The 17,924-nt window shown below is 41.2% G+C and overlaps 1 protein-coding gene across 1 annotated transcript; it reads right to left on the minus strand.

Moving 5' to 3' along the window:
* Positions 1-7,906: 7,906 nt before the first annotated feature.
* LOC104936361 (NLR family CARD domain-containing protein 3) lies at positions 7,907-15,208 on the minus strand. Its single transcript, XM_027276668.1, has 7 exons — positions 15,109-15,208; positions 14,610-14,736; positions 13,407-13,642; positions 11,476-13,285; positions 9,727-9,900; positions 8,982-9,155; positions 7,907-8,095 (listed from the first exon to the last, which is right to left on the minus strand). Coding segments are annotated over exons 3-7 (2,166 nt in total). The 5' UTR covers positions 13,408-13,642; positions 14,610-14,736; positions 15,109-15,208; the 3' UTR covers positions 7,907-8,088.
* Between the last annotated feature and the right edge of the window lie 2,716 nt (positions 15,209-17,924).

Here is a 17,924-nt window from a genome sequence, read left to right on the forward strand (position 1 = left end):
AGAGGTTGAAGCAGCAGCATCAGCTCTGACTGGGCCATGTTACTGGGAGGTGGAGTGGAGAGGAGAGCTTCATCCAGCAGAGACTCTGAGATCAGCTCCACTGTCAGACACAAAGTCCTCCATCATCGAAGCTTCACTGAGGCCAACAAACTGAAACATGACAAACCTTTTTTTCAATAACTTGTTATTGCATCATATTTTTTGTTTGACATGAAACTAATCAGCCAAAAATAATATAAATTACTAACAGCAACTTTACATATGTACATGTAATCCTGCAGAAAGTGTTCTTCCAGACATAAACACACAAAATGTCAGTCATAGATTCCGTTGTGTTAAACAGATTTTGGGTTGATATTCTACATTTCTTCAGTTCTGTTTTATGTGTAAATATTCCCACATGTCCTACAGTGTGTTTACCGAGCTGGAAGTTAGCTGGAATCAAATGGTGATGATTGGACTGTCTGTGAAGGAACATCTAGACTTACCCTTCAGAAGTTGGACTGTGGACTGAGCCCCATCGGCGGTCCGGACAACGCAGCATCCTCCAGTCCCTTTGCTGTGGCAGTCTTTATGGCTGAGCCTTAGCGGCCTCCAGCTCCCCGGGTTCCCTTTCATGATTTCTATATTGATCATTATTTATTTATTTAGTTTTATTCACAGCAGAGCACCACGGTGTTATATTTATCTTCACATGCCAAATGTTAAGAATGTATATGCCTTTTGTACAAATAGATTTTTATAAGGTCCCCAGTCATTGTACATACCATATTTTAGCATTATACTTATTTTATGTGATCTCACTTGAGATTTGATGTTATATAAGTTTATGTTTTGTCTCTGTTACGTGTGGCCAGGAGGTAGGACTGTGTGTGTGTGTTGTTGTCTCTCTCAGCACAGAGGAGACCTCAGGTGAGACTCATTGTCTCGTCAGCTTGAGCTGACTTAAGGAGGTGTCTCTCTCTTGTCGCTGTCTACTCTTTCCCTGCAGGTGACCTGGTGAAGAGGTTGAGGCTCCCGTTCCCCTATACCAGGAGTCCGTTGAGCCGTTTGGTTTTGTTATTTTAGTTTTGATTCGGAGGTTCCCTGGTAGTCCTGTTTTCGGTCTCCTTTTCTTTTCAATTAGTGGGTTTTAGGCAGGTTTAGTTTGGGGGTGGACACTGGGTACGACGGCTGCTGGCTGGCTCACCCCAAAACTATACTGCATGCGGAACGACTGCAGAACAGCTGCGTACTCCGCCGTCCACCAACTCACACATAATCTGTTTGTGATGCGCTCAAGTGCATCTCAGATTCACGCATCGCACGATATTGCCGGCTGTAGTCTCTTTGACTCCTGCATTGGAATTCCACGTCGCATCTTTTTTCTGGTGTCCTTATAAAAAGGACGTGAGGCGTCATAAATGATTACGCCTGAAAACCCCTCACCTGTTGACTTCAGGTGGCCCCATTATGACGTTGTTCTTGTAATGAAACTCGATCCGCGCTGAACACGGAGTATTTTGTTTTGAAAATCAAGCATGGTTTTATTTTGTAGCTGATTTCCTTCCTCGCACGGTCTGCTCTGTGCTGAATTTATGCGCCGTGCTCCGGCGTCCATCAAAAATGGAAGCTCTGTGTATGTGTGATGGAGTCGTTCCGGAGCCGTGACGGAGACTGTGAGCTGACACACTAACATTGAAACGGACGGAGCCGTTCCGCATGCAGCGTATTTTATTTTAGCCTTCAGTGTTCCCACTCTCTTTTGTTTGTTTTGGAACCTCCAACCCTGTTTTGGAACCTCCAACCCTTTTTTGTTTTGTTGTTTTCTTGGGGAATTATTTCGTTTGTTCTGAATTAATAAAAGTTGTTATTGTTTTAGTGGCAACTTTTGTCTTAATGTGTTCTTTCGATATGTTTCGGGCCTTGTGAGCCCTTGAGGTCTGTAACAGTCTCATAATGGCGTTTCACATTGGCACTTTTAATAAGTGCCACAGTTTCTGCGCATATGAGACACACTGGTTTAGTGCTCCCTGTGGGAAGTATGAACAGAAAGTAATCTGTCCATTCTGGATTAAATGCCCTTTTTTTTTGACAGCGCCATTTTCCCTTACTTTTCCCTCCCTTTCTCGGCCTCACCTGTCTTTTTCCTGAACTTTCTTCGGCTCGCTCGTCGGTGTCTCTCCCTTTCTCACTCTCGCTCCTCCGTGTCTCTCCCTTTCTCATTCTCACTCCTCCGTGTCTCTCCCTTTCTCACTCTCACTCCTCCGTGTCTCTTTTTCTGTCTACCGTCTTTTCGTGTCTCTCATCTGACTGCACTGCGACTTCTCAATGTTTCCCGCCTAGAATGCACAGATTTGACTGGCTGAGTGGTATCACGTGGGATGGCTTAACTCGTATGTAATTGGCCCGTGAGTTTTCCCAGCCACAAAACGACTACCGTAAAGACTAGAAAGGCTGCGCCGGTTAAAATAAAAGCGCACCGTCAGATTTGAAATCGTAACTGTCTGTTTTGGCTGTAGGTCCGGGTCCGTAGGAGACAGCTTCTGGGTCCGGACCGTGAGCCGCCTGTTAGTGACCCCTGGTGTAGTAGTGGAGGTAGCAGAGCAGGTGATCATGAGCAGACTAAGAATAGTGCACAGTAAACTGAATAAACAAAAACCTCACTATCTAACCTATCAATTAAAAAAAAACATGAATAACCTGAACTAACCCCTGAACTAACAAAAATATCCTCAATGTAATCAGTGCTGAACTAAACTATTAACTACTAACATCGAACGGGTTTATAATCATAATTTCTCTCAAACGAGGCGAGCTCAGCAACACAACATAAAAACTCTCTGGCCCTGCACAACTCGAGGACGTGTGCCGATGGTGACCCCGCCTCCTCCAGGTGTGGCCAACCGGGAACCGGAAACAGCACACCTGTATTGTTACAGTGGGACACTATGACCAAATAAAATTATCTTTTTATTTGTAGGAAAAAAATCTTTCTTTACAGAAACTCTCAAACAGTTTGTGTTGTTATAAAAAGTGCAACTTACATCTTAAACAACAAAACACATGACAAATATCTGCTTTCTTTAGAAACAATCTCACAGTAAACTGCTGTTAACTGGTGTAATGTACAGTTTTCCGCTCACGAGGTGGCGTAACCAGGGCTCTAAATTAACTTTTTTGATCACCAGCCAATGTGGCTGGTAAGTTTCTGAAGTTACCAGCCAATCAGAATTTCCACTAGTCACATTTTTCCCATGCAAAAAAGATTATGAGAGCAACTGAATTAATTTGATCATTTTATTAACTAAAGCTTTAAATTAATCTTACAATGAAGTTGGGAACTACAAAAATAAAACTTGCGAGCAGCACGCGTCAATTTCCACAGAGCACCTCGAGCGGGCGGAAGCCAGACACAGAAAAAGCAAAGAGAATTCGGTGGAATTTGCCAAGAATCGCGATTAATTTTTTCTGTCAACCGATGCGACGACTCGCATCGGTTGATCGGTTCACGTCTCCAGGCGTGAAGCTTTGGACTGAACGATACAGACGGTGTGAGGAAGTGAGACAGACTGTTTGTTTTGGTCTTTACATGAGATTTATTGAAGGATATAAAAGTACAGAATAGTTAAAGTAAAACAAACAAAGCAGAGCAGAGAGTTTCTGCTCAGTTCAGTTCAAACACGACGCTGCCACCTCGTGGTCGCTTCAGGCAGGAGCTCTTTAATCTGCTGAGGCGTTTAAATTTCAAAGTGGTTTTAGAAGAAGTAATTACATTAAAAGGGTTAAACTTTCATAGATTATAGATTCAAGGACCACAATTTAAATGATTTCAAGTATTTATTTTTACATATAAAAAAAACATACTGGCTCTCTGATGCAGAGTTTACCGTCCTCCACTGCCAGCTCACCACGCTCCTCAAGCCTCTGCGACCTGAGCTTCCAAATTGTGTCCATTGTAGAGTCAGTCAGTGGTGTTTCATCACTGCGAGATGTTTGTTTGTTTGTTTGTTTAACGGCAGGTTCACGTGTTGTTTATCAACACAAAACTGGCGACATGGGTCCAAAGAAGAACCCCACGGCAGAGGAAGTCTGAAGTCAGAAAAGCTTACTGAATCTGATTGAGGAGGTGAAGGCTCTGCGGCTGCTAAATGCCCGAGAAAGAAAAGTGCATGACCTTTCTGGAGAGCAGAGTCGTGGACCTGGAGCAGTATACGCTGGTCAATGATTTGATCATCACTGGGCTCAAAATACAGCCCCGGTCATACGATGGGGGAGAACTTCCTACAGTCCAAGGGAATCAAGTTGGACGGTAGTTACATCGAGGCATGCCACACTCTGCACAAGAGGAACACCAGCGACAGACCAGCAGCTCAAGAAACAGAAGAAAATACAAAACACATGGACTTCAAACTGTAAAATATTCATAAGACTAAACGGGACCCTCAAGAAAGCCAAGGTGTTCTACATCAGGAATATTGCCAAACTGGATAAATTCCAATGACCTTCATGAAACACACTACAGCTGCTGAAACAATGATCGTCATGACCTGGACTCAACTGAACTCTGAGGCAACAATTCAGAACACAACCATGACAGTCAAGGACAGAAATCACATTACATCCAAGGAATATATGGCCATAACACAGAGGAGAAGTGAGTATCGACAACTGGAACTGGACAATTTTGAACACACTGATCACAACATCAACTCAACAGGATAGAGATCCGGACAGCAATTTTTTTTACTCCACCATAAAAAAATAATTGCTGCTACTACACAGATGACCTGTACAATCAGAACATTAAATCTGACGGCAAATTATCACTCATTCATTTCAACAGCAGAAGCTTCTATGTCAATTTTAATAACATTAAGAATTGTCTACATGCATTTCATAAGCCATTCAATATAATAGCAATATCTGAAACATGGATTGACACTGAAAAAGGTATAGACTTTGAATTAGAGGGCTATGAACTCAGATATAAGAACAGACAAAATTTATATATATACTGATAAATCTCTAGTCTTCAACGTTCTGGATGGAATGACAACTGTCATTGATAATCTACTTGAATCCTCTGCATGGAGAAAAATAAAAATGTTATTGTTAGCCAGGGTCAAGCATAGATACCTTCAGTGAGTGGATGGAAAGTGTATTTTCAAAAATAGGGAATAAAACTATTTTCATGTGTGGGGATTTTAATATTGATTTATTAAATCCCAATAAATACAATATGAATTTATAAATACAAAATACAGTATGATCCTATTTCCAAGAACCACTTCTCATTCTGCCACTCTCATTGATAGTATTTTCACCAATGACATCGATAATAATATAATAAGCGGACTGTTAATCAATGACTTAAGTGACCATTTGCCAGCGTTTACAGTTTATGACATCGGACACAGGAAAAAGTCAAACAAGCAAACAGTATACAGAAGAGTAAGAACAGAAGAATCCATTAACACACTAAAAGATGAATTATTGGAGCATAATTGGGAAATAATATATAGAGAAAAAGATGTTAACCTTGTATATAACGAGTTTCTAAGAATATTTTCTTCATTATATGATACAAATTGCCCATGGATTAATAAAGGCCTACAAAATGCCTGCAAAAAGAAGAAAACACTTTATAGAGAGAGAGTGATTATTATATATTATTAGTGATTATTATAGAGTTTGGGTGATTGTGTCTCTTCTTGTTTGGACATTGCTTGTGGTCTATGACTGACATTTTGTGTGTTTATGTCTGGAAGAACACTTTCTGCAGGATTACATGTACATATGTAAAGTTGCTGTTAGTGTTTTTGGCTGATTAGTTTCATGTCAAACAAAAAATATGAGGCAATAAGAAGTTATTGAAAAAAGGTTTGTCATGTTTCAGTTTGTCGGCCTCAGTGAAGCTTCGATGATGGAGGACTTTGTGTCTGACAGTGGAGCTGATCTCAGAGCAGTTCAGACTGCAGCGCTGACAGTCATCTCCAGTGTCAGTCTCTGCTGGATGAAGCTCTCCTCTCCACTCCACCTCCCAGTAACATGGCCCAGTCAGAGCTGATGCTGCTGCTTCAACCTCTCTGGATCATCAGGACTCAGCTGATCCTCTCTCAACACAAACACCTTTCTCATCACTTCCAGCTGATGAGAGAAGAAGACAGACAACAGAAGTCATGAATCAGTGTTTCCAGAGACTCCCTTCATCAGCTGTCAGTCAGTGATGCAGCACATCCAGTATAAAGACCAGCAGGACTTCAGTCCTGTTCAGACACAAGTGGAGCGGCTGTGTAGCGTAGCCAGCTTCCTGTCAGCTCTCATGTTAACGTGTTGGAGTGAAGCTCACAGACCTGCATCAAGTCTGTTGACTCTGCACATTTCACTCAAGTACACAGTGGAAATAAAGTGCTGACAGTCCCTGAACGCATCATCAGTGCAGAAACAGAGAGACATTCACTGCTCACTGTCAGTGACAGTTTATTTAATAATTCTGAGTCAGAGATTAAAATAATTAACATTTTAATAACTCATGTGTTAATGAACAAATATATTTTAAGGACGTGCACATAAGAACATATATATATAATGTTTATATGTATATGTTTCTAACATTTCATTAGAACCAATGTCATTGTGTTGCAGTCGTCAGTTTTAGTCGCAGTCTTTGAGTGACAGCAGCTGGCAGGTTAATCGGAGGATGATGTCACGTGATGATGCTGTATAGTAATGTTGATGCAGATTTGGAATGAGTTCTTTTAATGCTTATTCTCTGTGAGAATGCTCTGTGTCACATTACACTTCATTTCATAGTTAGTGTATTTTCTTTGACCTGGTTCTCACGACATGATTGACTGCATGGATGTGTAAATAAACGTCTGTGCTAAAAGGAACGCTCTGTGTTGGTGATTTAACTGGAGGGGAGCTACTCTGCTGTTAAAGAGTTCAAAGCTGCTACTTTGAAAATATTACATGACAAATATGTCAATTTAGAGTCTGTTATGAAAATATCTGGACAAAACTACAGACTAATGGACAGATATATTTATATATGATGTTAAAGGTCCTACATGTTCATACAGAGACTGAACAGCACAACATCAGCTGTGGTGACACCATGGTCACTAATAGGGATGTAACGATGCATCGTGACACAAATGCGTGACGACTCGCATCGGTTGACAGAAAAAATGAATCGCGATTCTTGGCGAATGGGAACCCACACAGCACGTGCTCTCACTGGTCAAACAAGCTTCCCGGCACGTTGCGTAAGTGTGACATATTTGGTCCGTCCCTGACGCGTGCTGCTTGCAAGTTTTAATGTTTTTATTTTATTGTTATGTACAAAAAATGGGTCATTAGACCCTGAATAGTATGTAAGGGTTAAATGAGTAATGAAATGTTTGTATGTACTGAAGTTCCCAATTTCACTGTAAGATTAATTTAAAGCTTTAGTTAATTAAATGATCAAATTAATTCAGCTGCTCTCATAATCTGTCTTTTTTGCACGGGAAAAATGTGGCTAGTGGAAATTCTGATTGGTTGGTAACTTCAGAAACTTACCAGCCACATTGGCTGGTGATCAAAAAAGTTAATTTAGAGCCCTGGTTACGCCACCTCGTGAGCTGAAAACTGCACATTACACCAGTTAACAGCAGTTTACTGTGAGATTGTTTCTAAAGAAAGCAGATATTTGTCATGTGTTTTGTTGTGAAAGATGTAAGTTGCACTTTTTATAACAACACAAACTGTTTGAGAGTTTCTGTAAAGAGAGATTTTTTTCCTACAAATAAAAAGATAATTTTATTTGGTCATAATTTGTCTGTAGCTCATTTTGATTTAAAAAAAATTGTGAAAAAATCGTATCGTGAACAAAAAATCATGACTCGAATCGATTCGTTGAGTGTATCGTTACATCCCTAGTCACTAAATGTAATGATGGCAGTGATTTGTAGAATTCAGTCAGACTGATCTGAGAGCTGTGACAAAGATGAACTGATCACTTCTTTACTGTTGAAATGAGAGAACAAACACTTTGAGATCAGATCTGATGAATGAGGACCACTGTCTCTGTACGTCTTGTAATGCTGTCAGCTGGAATCAGCTTTATTTCCTGTAGACATGAACACAACAACAACAACAGTCGTCTTCACATCAACCTAAAACACATGATCACAATGAGCTGCTGAAACCAGCATGGACTGACTCCAACCCTCTACTGACCTTAGAGTCTTCAGTCTGCAGTGTGGACTCTCCAGAAAATCACACAGCAGCTTCACTCCTGAATCCTGCAGCTCGTTTTCACTCAGGTCCAGCTCTGTCAGATGGGAGGGGTGGGACTTCAGAGCTGAGGCCAGAGAAGCACAGCTGATCTCTGACAAACTGCAGCTCTGCAATCTGAATAAAGAATAAACGATGTTGATAAAAATCCATTTATAATCCAATCAGATGTGTTCAGGTTTTGAAATGTGCAGCTCAACATTACTATGTCCTAATCAATGAGCTTTTCTCTAAAATGAGTAGAGTGACTTTGTCATTGTGTTATTGTGAATCATCATAATGTCAGCCTTCTACAGACATCATCCAAACGTCAGCACAACATTCAGACAACCATTCAGTGTGTGTGCGTGTGTGTTCAGACATGATTTGTGAAAACATTAAAATCGACAGAAACCAAAGAAATATTTCTACTTCAACAAGTAAACTTGATCATTTCAAACAAATCTGAGTTCAGAGGATCTTCTGTATACAGATGTGACCATTGACCAACAATTCTAAACATTCATTGACTTTAACCACTAACAGAGACATTTTCTACAGTTTCTTTAAGAAACACAAGTCTTTGTGACTGCAGACTAAATTTAATACAACAAACATGAAAATATGAACAAAAGGACATTTACAACTTTATGGATGTAAGTTATGTCTGAACATAAATTAGCTTCAATTGTTAATTAAACATCAGATCTACAATAGTAACAGAGAGTCAGTGAACTGACCTCAGAGTCTTCAGTCTGCAGTGTGGACTCTCCAGAAAATCACACAGCAGCTTCACTCCTGAATCCTGCAGGTCGTTGTCACTCAGGTCCAGCTCTGTCAGATGGGAGGGGTTGGACTTCAGAGCTGAGGCCAGAGAAGCACAGCTGATCTCTGACAAACTGCAGCTCTGCAATCTGAATAAAGAATAAATGATGTTGATAAAAATCCATTTATAATCCAATCAGATGTGTTCAGGTTTGAAATGTGCAGCTCAACATTACTATGTCCTAATCAATGAGCTTTTCTCTAAAATGAGTAGAGTGACTTTGTCATTGTGTTATTGTGGATCATCATAATGTCAGCCTTCTACAGACATCATCCAAACGTCAGCACAACATTCAGACAACCATTCAGTGTGTGTGTGTGTGTGTGTGTGCGTGTGTGTGTGTGTGTGTGTTCAGACGTTATTTGTAAAAACACATTGAAATCAACAGAAACCAAAGAAATATTTCTACTTCAATTCTATCCTCACCAACTTCAAACACTTATTTAAAAAAGAGAAAGCGAGAGTGGAGCTTCATGCAAAAATATAAAAGACAAGGGAGGGATGAGGGATGAATCCAGTTTGATTAATAATATGAATCTAGTTTGAGTACAGACTAAATTTGGAGTCAAACTGTTCAGAATGACAAAAAGAGCTGTTGTGATTTGTGCTCAGACCATCACAGAAAACGTAGTTACACAGAGTAAAACACGTGAACTGACCTCAGAGCCTCCAGTTTACAGTTTGGATTCTCCAGTCCAGCACACAGCGGCTTCACTCCTGAATCTTCCAGGTTGTTGTCACTCAGGTCCAGCTCTGTCAGATGGGAGGGGTTGGACTTCAGAGCTGAGGCCATGACTTCACAGTCACTCTCTGAGAGTCTGCAGCCAGAAAGTCTGTGACAGAAAATAAAAAACAAAGTGAAGTTAGATAAATAAATAAAATCTGACAGTTTATTCAGAAATAGAGTTTAACTGTTGAACAATCTCATTTCTTCTGAGCTTGTTGATGATAAAAATCTGTCCATTGAACTTCACTGACAGAATGAACCTGGAGGTCGTCTCAGCAGCTGAGTGTGTGATGAGCTGCTGTCTGATGAAATCAGCTGATAAATACACAAAGACTGTGAATGTCAATTCAAAGAAAACCACAGTGGAAATGTGAGCTGCTATATTCGCAACATATCTCGTTTATTGTAACTTTTATGAAATAGTGTAACAGTTGTCTGACAGTTTGTGTACTGATATCATTTCTCACATTAAGACATAAAAATGGAACAAGCTTTAAAAAATGCTCTTTTATTAGTGAACATAGCTATAACAGTAGCTTTGGAATATACCAGTCTATAGCCCAGTCCATTCAAACAGAACCAGAGAGAGCTGACTCACTCTATATGAATCAAACGATGGGGCAAAACATATGAAAAGACATGAGTTATTGGGAACTAAACAATGTAAATGTGCACCTTTAATTAAATGAGGATGAAGAGGTGTTCACTCTTCAAGATGCTGGATGGCCTCCCACTTTGAGACAACAAAGACATTTCTATTTTGACACTACAGCTGAAACTGTTTTAATAGTTAATCTATTACTGAAACCAATAATCGTCTCTGCTGTGTGGCATTACTTTAATTGCCCCTCCCAAACATAAGTCTGTGTAAAGTGTGCAGGGTTCCCACTCCTTAGTTAACATCAAATTCAAGGACCTTTCAAGGACTTTCCAGGACAAATTTCCTCAAATTCAAGGACTACATGCAGCGGCATTTACCTGCTGCTACCGCTAGTTTTAGACTCAAACACCTCTATTTAAAGTGGCACAGTTGCCACAAATGTCACAAAATTAATATCAGAATTAAAACTTTAGGCCCAGGGATACATTTAAACTATTGTCACAGTCAATAATCTAAGGTTTTGTTACGTTAACAAGTAAAACTGACACAGATTTGGCATAAGCCTTGTTGGTTTCATCAATGCATAGCTTTCTTTGGCAAGCCATGCCTCCTGAAATTAGCATTTTCCGGCCATGACATTACGTGACGATTCACCAAAAACTTCACTCTGACTCAACATGACTGGCAATTCACCAATTCACCCGCGAGAAGCTACACATACGTTAACTACGTTAACTACATACAGGAAATACAAGCAGTGATTCTCTGGCAGTGCCGATGGAACGAATGATTTGCAAATTAAAAGTCGGCGTAGGCCCTGCGGAATCAACGTAAATTTAAACAAACTAGTTGAAGTGGTGAAATTAATGACACGGGGACAGCGATCATCATCCATGTGAAATATCAACACCAAAAAATATTCAAGGACTTTCAAGGATTGTATCCTTTCATACTTGTTTTCAAAAACTTTCCAGGACCTGGAACTTATTTTTAAATTCACAAACTTTCAAGGATTTCAAGGACCGTGGGAACCCTGAGTGTGTATCTTTGTATAATGTTGATAATCACATGTGGACTTACTTAGCCTTTCTGCAGTTCCTCACAGCTGGAATCAGTCTCCGTCGTCCCTCCCATGATGTTTTGTACTTCTCCACGTTCAGCTCATCCAGAACCTCTTCTGACATCTGCAGCATGTAGGCCAGAGCTGAGCAGTGGATCTTAGAGAGGTACTTTGAACTGCTCTCTGAATTCAGGATCTCTTGGATCTCCTGATGGACTGAGTCATCGTTCATCTCCATCAGACAGTGGAAGATGTTGATACATCTGTCAGGAGAGATATGATCACTCTTCATGCTCTTCAGGTTGTTGAAGGCTCTCTGGATGATTTCTGGGCTGTTGTCTGTCTGACCCAGCAGGCCTCCTAAGAGTCTCTGGTTGGATTCCAGAGAGAGGCCATGAAGGAAGCGAACAAACAGGTCCAGGTGACCATTTTCACTTTGGAGGGATTTCTCCATAACCTTCTTTAGGAAGACATCCAGGGTGGAGTAATCCTTCCCCTTCTCTCTGCATGTGTCGTCTTTCAGGAAGTCCTTCAGTACCTCTGTCTTCTTGTTGGTATAACAGTGGAACAGGTAGACTGCAGCCAGAAACTCCTGAACGCTCAGATGAACAAAGCAGTAGACTGTTTTCTGGAAGATCACACTCTCTCTTTTGAAGATCTTTGTACAAACTCCTGAGTACACCGAGGCCTCTGTGACATCCAGACCACACTGCTCCAGGTCTTCTTGGTAGAACATGATGTTTCCTTTCTCCAGCTGTTCAAACGCCAGCCTCCCCAGCTTCAGAAGAACTTCCCTGTCAGCCTCCGTCAGCTCCTGTGGACTCGTCTCATGTCCTTCATCGTACTTCTTCTTCTTCCTCTTTGTCTGAACCAGCAGGAAGTGTGAGTACAGGTCAGTCAGGGTCTTGGGCAGCTCTCCTCTCTGGTCTGTGGTCAACATGTGGTCCAGAACTGTAGCAGTGATCCAGCAGAAGACTGGGATCAGACACATGATGTGGAGGCTCCTGGAGGTCTTGATGTGTGAGATGATTCTGCTGGACAGATCTTCATCACTGACTCTCCTCCTGAAGTACTCCTCCTTCTGAGCGTCAGTGAAGCCTCGTACTTCTGTTACCCTGTCAACACATGAAGGAGGGATCTGATTGGCTGCTGCAGGTCTGGAAGTTATCCAGATGAGAGCCGAGGGAAGCAGATTCCCCTTGATGAGGCTTGTCAACAGCACGCTGACTGATGACTCCTGTGTGACATCAGACACGAGCTCTTTGTTGTTGAAATCCAGTGAAAGTCTGCTTTCATCCAGGCCGTCAAAGATGAACAGAAGTTTACAGACAGCGAGCTTCTCTGCTGTGACCTTCTGTAATGTTGGATGGAAAACATGGAGCAGCGTGAGAAGACTGAACCGCTCATCTTTGATCAAGTTCAGCTCCCTGAACGAGAGCAGAACCACCAGACTGACATCTTGGTTCTCCGAGCCCTCTGCCCAGTCCAGAGTGAACTTCAGCACTGAGAAGGTTTTTCCAACGCCAGCGACGCCGTTGGTCAGAGCGACTCTGATGTGTCTCTGTTGGTCAGGTAAGGCTTTAAAGATGTCGTGGCATTTGATGGGAGTGTCATGGAGGGTCTCCTTCTTCTTGGAAGCTGTCTCAAGCTGCCTCACCTCATGTTGGGTATGAACCTCTTCACTCTGTCCCTCTGTGATGTAGAGCTCAGTGTAGATCCTGTTGAGGAGGGTTCCACTTCCTGTTTCATCACTTCCTTCAGTCACACGTTCACATCTGGTCTTCAGACTGATCTTATGTTCATCTAAAACCTCCTGCAGACCACCACTCACTAAAACAGAGAAACAAGTTTGAGACTAAACAAAGAAAATGTGACAATCTGCTGATTATTTCATCAGCAATAAAAAGTGATGGATAGAAGAATATCTAGAGAAGGAAATGGACAGTCTTACTTTGGACAGTGCTGGTCTGACTGGCTGTCTGCAGTCCACGTCTTGTTCTGGATCTTTCTCCACACTGGGGACAGGAGGAGTCTCCTGATGAAGCAGACTGGTCCCAGTATGAGGTGATGCAGTGTCTGCAGAACCAGTGTCCACAGCTGGTAGAGACCGGATCCTTCAGGACGTCCTGACACAAACCACAGCAGGACGGCTGCTCCTCCACAGGAACAGGACTCCTCTTCCTCTTTCTGTGAAGACATTGTAACATTGAACACTGTCCAGAAGCTTTGATGGTCACAGAACAGTCACAGGTTGATAATCTTCTGTTTGAATTCAACATTCAGACTGATGACGATGAGTTCTCTTTGTGTTTTATTACAAATTAGAACATTTAGTGATCTCTGCAGTCTGTTTTTAACACAACTCAACAACAACAAAGCCTAAAATGTGCAGTAAAGCAGCAGTCTAACACACGTAGCATGTAGGGAATATCCTTTTCATTAAAGGGTGGACATGGTCTGCAACAATGCTTTGGTAGCTGGTACAAAGTAACATCCACATGAATGGCAGGACCCGAGGTTTCCGAGCAGAACATTGCCCAAAGCTGCCTCTAGAGCATCCTGGTGCCAAGCGATGCACATGATGTACAAGAAAATGTGATCAGACCAACCACCTTCTTCCATTGCTCCAGAGGTCAGTATAGACACCCTGACTGGTCTGTGGCTACACAGCATAATCCATGTGATTCACTTCACCTGTCAGAGGTGAGTCTGGACGTGATGTCTGATCAGTGTATATTCTATTCACTGCAATCATCATGTCACTTTTCTTCATCGCAATGTTGAACATAATGTTCACGATTGAATCCTACATGATTGGTTCATATGATGCATTCAGACTTTTTGCTTATTAACTAAACATCTGATCATGTTGCAGCCTCCAGGTCCTCTCTGCTGCTGCTGCTGGCACAGCTGACACCAAATAACACATTAATATTCATTCACATGGAAGTAATATTCATTCATTTAGAGGCTTCACTCTTGAGGTGCAGATGATCTGAGTGACCCAGACTGAACTCAAAGAAAAACGACCCGGACGACTGAGAGCCTTCACACAGTATCTGCACCAACAGCTCTGCATCATGAATATAAATCTTTGAGCAGAACTTTTGTCTTCACACTCAATTCATCAGTCAAGTAAAAAAGAGACTCCTACTTTGTGTGTGAGGGTCCAGGTTCATGTCCGAAGTGTATAATAATTGGACCGGTCACTCTTCATAGACAGACAGCTGGATCCTGGAGACTCTGCTCTGTCCTCCTCTTTCTTACTCATCATGGTGAGTCTGAGAGATAAAACAGTAACACTGACTGCAACAACAACAACACTCACACACAGTCTACAGTCCTTGTTGTCTTGGTTACAGAAGCGTTCATGTGTATTATTCAGTAAATTCTGTTTTTTTATTTGTTAGTAATAACCTTATTATTATTATATTATATTATTATCATAATTATCATTAGAATAAACTCATACAGACCGGAACCGTTCCAAACTCTGCGGGACCAACTGACGCACTTTCAATCCTGTCACCTACAGAACTCTGCGTCCGAATATATATTTATCTAATAAATGTATATAAATATATAGATTTACCTCTTTATATGTACATATGTGTCATTCAAATGATAACATGCTGGAGTTAAAACCACCTCACCTTGAGCTTCTCTTCCTTCAACTCCGTCGACGTTAAAATGTCTGAGCTCAGTTTCACTGTTTCGGCCGCCGCCCTCTCGTCCCCGGTTCATATTTGTGTGTAGTGTCCCACTGTAACAATACAGGTGTGGTTTTTCCGGTTGCCGGTTGGCCACACCTGGAGGAGGCGGGGTCACCATCGGCACACGTCCTCGAGTTGTTCAGGGCCAGAGAGTTTTTATGTTGTGAAACCCGTTCGATGAGTGTGGAGGTTTGTGATAGGTTAGATAGTGAGGTTCAGTTTCCTGTGCACTATTCTTAGTCTGCTCATGATCACCTGCTCTGCTCTGCACCTTGTCATTTATATAAATCTCTCCCCTTTTCCTGGTTCTTCCCATGTTGTTTCCATTGACTGATCATTTCCTTCCATATTAAACTTTTTCCTTCTGCTTCTGATCATTTTACTTTCACTTCCACCTCCTCTTTCTTTGCTGCCTCCTTAGCAGTTTTGTCAGCTTCCTCGTTCCCTTGTATCTGTAGGTGAGCTGGTACCCACATGGACGTTACTTCCCTCCCCTGCTGTGTTAATCTGGATGTTTTTAACAGTATTTCATATCATATTTCCTGCTGTGTTTTCGCTGTCCTGGTTTTAATGCTCAAGAGTGATGCGACTGAATCACTACATATGACTTATAACTACATATATGACTTCCTGTCCACCCTGTCCTCCACTTATTCTATTGATAGTAATATTGTGCATAGCTCCTCCGCATATATACTTAAATGATCTTTTTGATATTGTGATATGATGGCTGAACCATTACTGCTGAGCCTGTTGCTCCAGTTTTCGGCTCTTTTGATCCATCTGTGTATATGTAAACATATTCACTATACTTACCATCGGTGTAGTTATAAAATTCCTGTACTAGGTCCTATGTTTTATTTCTTCTCTTGATGTTCCATATTTCTAGATCTACTCTTGCTTCTTGTATCATCCATTCTGGTATTATCGTCCCCAGAACTGTTGGACTGAATTCTATTTTCTGTATTTCTAGTTGTTCTGCTATTCCCTCACTGACCCGCCCAAAGCTTGATTTTTGTTCTTTCCCCTTTTCCCAACACATCTCCAAAACTCTCTTTGTTGGACGGTCTTCATTTTGTCATCATTATTGTAAACAGTGTAGGACTGATAACACTCCCCTGTGGCGTACCATTCTCCACACTATAACTTTCTGAGATCTCCGACCCAATTTTAACCTGGATGACCCTTTCCCTTAGAAAATCCACAACCCAGTTAAAAAAGGTTTCCCTCAATTCCTTTTTGATGCATCTTAATCATCAAACCTTCTCTCCACAACATGTCGTATGCTTTTTCTACATCAAATAACACTGCAGCCACCGTTTCTTTATTCACCTGTGCTTTTCCTGATGTCATCTTCTAAACACACTACCGGATCTATTGTGCTCCTACCTCTTCTAAATCCACTTTGATATTTAGTCACCATACCCCTTTTAATATAGTACATGAGCTTTTCATTAATCATATATATATAAATATAAATGTTGTTGATGGACAGTTGTTATTTGACAGTATGATGCACAGTTGCACTACAGAGTAAAGATGAGAACTCTTCAAAGTTGCCTCCTTGTAACATTGCAGAATGCATTACATTCCTGTATTCTCTTTAGATATTCAGATATGCATTATAAATATGTCAATTAGTGATTTTTTTCCTGATTATGATTGTTTGCTTGTTTGATCAGCTCTACATGGTGTAAAATTATGATTGCAAATGCAAAAAAACATCAACTTTCAGGAGTGCTGCCTTGGACTTTTGTATCCCCACCAATGTCAAAATCAAACCTACTCCCTTGCTGCTGTTCAGCTGTTCACCTCCATGCAGATTGAAGAGTCTTTGATATTCAACATGTTTTTATGTTTGACAGCGTTAAAGTCGAGAAAAAGGAAGAAGCGTGCAGCTTCATCTCCTCACATGACTCTTAAACGCCTCAGCAGATTAAAGAGCTCCTGCCTGAAGCGACCACGAGGTGGCAGCGTCGTGTTTGAACTGAGCAGAAACTCTCTGCTCTCTTCTTGTTTGTTTTGTCTGTATACCTATTCTGTACTTTTATCCTTCAATAAATCTAGTAAGACCACAAAACAAACAGAGGATATCTCAATTACCAACAGTACCCAAAGCTTTAACTTTAGTAAACCACCACACAGGATTAATGATCATTATCTCCAGATTTTATATTAGAGAGCTTTTACAGCAGCCGGTTGGTGTGTGTGGGATTAACCTAAAATTAAATACAAGTGGGTGTTATGTAATGGACAACCTCCAACACCATCCGCCACAGAACTCACCTTTTTACTTAACCTTTACGGATTTTCGATTCATTTACACAATTAAACATTAATTAATTAATGCTCGCAAGAGAGTTCCTTCAAAGCAATACAACCGGCGTTTTCAGTAATGTTGAGGCGACCCGATGCCTTTGAGCTACTAAATGCCGGGATTGGATGGGATTGGCATTAGTGTGATGAAGAGAGACGTCTAGTTTTGCAGTTCATAATGAGCGGGAGTGAATAATCCGGTAAAAATGTTGGGCATGATTTGTAAACACCAGTAGCTGAGATAGTTAGTTGTGATTATTTCACAGGATGAGTGAAAAGTTTGGACCCTGCTGGTGGCGCTGACACTGAAATAAAAGTCTAAAAATTGAGAGGATTCCAACTTCCTGGAGATGTGACTGTCTGTACAATATTTTATGCTGTAAAATCGCCTGAGGGGTGATGCTTCAGTGGCGAAAGCGGCCGGATCATAGACAACATTA

Source organism: Larimichthys crocea, unplaced genomic scaffold (assembly GCF_000972845.2).
Source record: "Larimichthys crocea isolate SSNF unplaced genomic scaffold, L_crocea_2.0 scaffold520, whole genome shotgun sequence".
Taxonomy (NCBI): domain Eukaryota; kingdom Metazoa; phylum Chordata; class Actinopteri; family Sciaenidae; genus Larimichthys; species Larimichthys crocea.

Excerpts from the sequence above, each read along its gene's own strand:
- LOC104936361 (XM_027276668.1), bottom strand. Across the intron at positions 9,901-11,475 it reads AGGAACTGCAGAAAGGCTAA|ACTTTCTGGCTGCAGACTCT; the intron begins GTAAGTCCACAT and ends TTTCTGTCACAG. Across the intron at positions 9,156-9,726 it reads TGTAAACTGGAGGCTCTGAG|ATTGCAGAGCTGCAGTTTGT; the intron begins GTCAGTTCACGT and ends TTCTTTATTCAG.